The sequence below is a fragment of the Frankliniella occidentalis genome, unplaced genomic scaffold (assembly GCF_000697945.3).
Source record: "Frankliniella occidentalis isolate FOCC.00 unplaced genomic scaffold, Focc_3.1 Scaffold156, whole genome shotgun sequence".
NCBI lineage: Eukaryota > Metazoa > Arthropoda > Insecta > Thysanoptera > Thripidae > Frankliniella > Frankliniella occidentalis.
Window position 1 is genome coordinate 575,919 of NW_026267282.1, and position 2,468 is coordinate 578,386.

Below are 2,468 nucleotides of genomic sequence, written 5' to 3' on the forward strand. Positions count from 1 at the left end.
CACATTCAGTTTGACTGCCGCGAGGGAAGATAAATTGACTGTCCCGACCGCAGCACAACGGCCCAAGCGGAGCGAGGGTGGATTTTAAAATAAAATACACAAAAAAAATTATATTAACGAAACCAGGTCGGCGGCGGCGGTGCGGAGCAGACGGTGAATGGGAGGGGCATGGGGGGTGGGCTTTAGTAAAGGGCAAAATGCCTTTGCAATCCCCGCTCTCGCCCCAACATCCATCTCCCGCTGGCGTGCCGCGATTATGAGGGCGGAAAGGGAGACGGGAATATGCTCCGGGAGGGAAGTGTTGCGTCCATTATTTGAGCGGGCGTCTCAAGGTGTGTGGCGAGGCCCGATAGCGGCGGTCAGGCCGGGGGAAGAATCTTGCCGTGCGATGCGCTTCCCTGTGCGAAAATGGGGGCGGCTGGGGGGGAGGGGCAGCAGTGTGTGTTGGAGGGAGGGAGGGGGGCCTGGGAGTGGGCCGATCTGTCATAGTCAATTAGGTTCCCACGGGCGTATTCAGGGCCTCTTTGTGGGTGGGACGGAGCGCGCCGGGCCGGGCCGGGTGGTGCAGAAAAAGATAGGGGCTGCTGTGGTGGCGGGCACGACGGGCAGGTGCAGTAGCGGCCCGGGTCCAGGGTCCGGGGGCGTGCCGCCAAACCAATCAGTTATCATCACCATCACGAGCTTGTTTAGCTTCTCATTTGTTGGCCGCTTTGGTACTTTCCGTAGCTGAAGTCTATTTTTTTTCCTGACACTCGTTTCCCTCCTCTCTCTTATTTGTGTTTCACTCTGTGGCCTGTGCTCGTGATGACTGTGCCAGTGTCTGTGCCGTGTACTCTTCGCTCGTGTCGGGTCGCGGGGCGCCCGACGGCAGGCAGTGTAGCCTCGCGCGATGCTCCGGCGGCGCGCGGGTTGCCTACTCGCGCGTTCGCAGGCGCCTTACTCGTGTGTGGGGGACTAACGTGTTGATCCATTCTTTTCCCGCAGTCTCTTGACGGCCAGAACATCTACAACTCGTGCTGCACGTTGCGCATCGAGTACTCCAAGCTCAGCAACCTCAACGTCAAGTACAACAACGACAAGAGCAGAGACTACACCAACCCGGGGCTGCCCACTGGTGACGCGGGCATGGAGATGGGCTCGATGGGTGCGCTCGGGCCCCTGGGACTGGGCATGGCCGGCCTAGGAGGTTAGTACCAAAGAGACATTTCCGGAGCGGAATCTAAATCCTAGCAGAAATAAACGGAAACACTGACGTTTTCGTTGTTATTTTGTTTCGCTAATAATCACTGAATCAATTTATCTCGGCAGTAATGACTGATAGGATATCTATCCCTTTGTCCGGCATCCTACAGTAATAAACCGTCATTATTGCTGGGATTATTGCAACGGCTGGATTTTAATTTTTCTGTGACAGTACTCCCCTACATATACTTCGGACGAAAGTTTGTCAAAGTTAGCTGAGAGGTCCCATAAAGTGATGCTATGCCATTTTGTTAAGAGCCGCGAGCGTGAGCATTTGAGATATTCAAATTGGCGAGGCCCAGTGCTTCGCTTGCACTATGCTAAAGAGTATGAAGCGGCAGGGGGAGCCGTGCCCCCTGCCCCTCTCCCCCCTCAGTTTTGGCCTGCGTCTTCTCCTCTTTTGTTTGTGTCCCTTTTGTCCCTTTGTTTTTTTCTTCTTCCCTAAGGCGTTTTCTTCCCACGTTGCTATTGCGGAGGGGTGGAAAGAATTGAAAAGCGACTTGATTTCGTGCAAATATTTCCCCTTGCGCAACCTTTAGGAGTGGGTAACAACCAAGCGAGATGGTTCTCCTGGTTCTTCTCCTCCCCCCTCGCCCCGTCCCACTGGCCCGGTGTACTCACCTCGGTGTGTTCTTCCAGCAGGTGCAGCGGGCGTGCTGGCCTCGCCCTTCGCCGCCATGCACGGCTTGGGGTCCCCGCTGACGGGGCCGTACGGCAATTCCGCTGTTGGAGGTAAGGTGCAAGACAGGGTGGGGAGGGCAGCCAGCGTGGGGTAGTGCCTGCATTAACCTGAAGACGTCTCATGTGTATGGAAAGTCTCCAGGCTGCTGTTTGGCGGGAGGTTTCAAACGGCCCATTTCCCCCTCGACAGGTCCGGGCCATCGACACTAACGCGCACCTACTTTTGTTCCAGCAGCAGCCGCCGGCATGCCTTTGGCAGGATTCTCCCTCCCTGGCGCAGCCAACGCCCTGGGTGCCGCGGGTCTGCGGTTAACCGGCCAGCCCGGTGGCTCCTGCGTCCTCCTCGTCAGCAACTTGAATGAGGAGGTACGTACTAAGCGGTTTCAGGGCGTGCCCACCTGCGTCTTCAGACATTTGGATAAAACCGGATCATGACAGGAGGAGACGCACCGCAACGTTTTCCTCCAATTCCCGGTTGGGCGTTAGTCGCACCAATGTGCGCTGTATGTGCATAGCAAAAACCCACATCTGTGATTTATTTTTAT

General features: G+C 56.2%; 1 protein-coding gene across 2 annotated transcripts in view; it reads left to right on the forward strand.

Annotated features, from left to right (window-relative positions):
- The window catches only part of LOC113204092 (polypyrimidine tract-binding protein 1), an 80,243-nt gene that overhangs the window by 54,088 nt on the left and 23,687 nt on the right, over positions 1-2,468 (forward strand). Inside the window, exons 7-9 of one of the 2 annotated variants that reach the window (XM_052271247.1) lie at positions 985-1,186; positions 1,882-1,974; positions 2,156-2,289. In XM_052271247.1, the coding sequence (XP_052127207.1) occupies positions 985-1,186; positions 1,882-1,974; positions 2,156-2,289 (429 nt within the window). The remainder of the gene's footprint in view (positions 1-984; positions 1,187-1,881; positions 1,975-2,155; positions 2,290-2,468) is intronic. The other variant, XM_052271246.1, reaches the window with a different exon arrangement.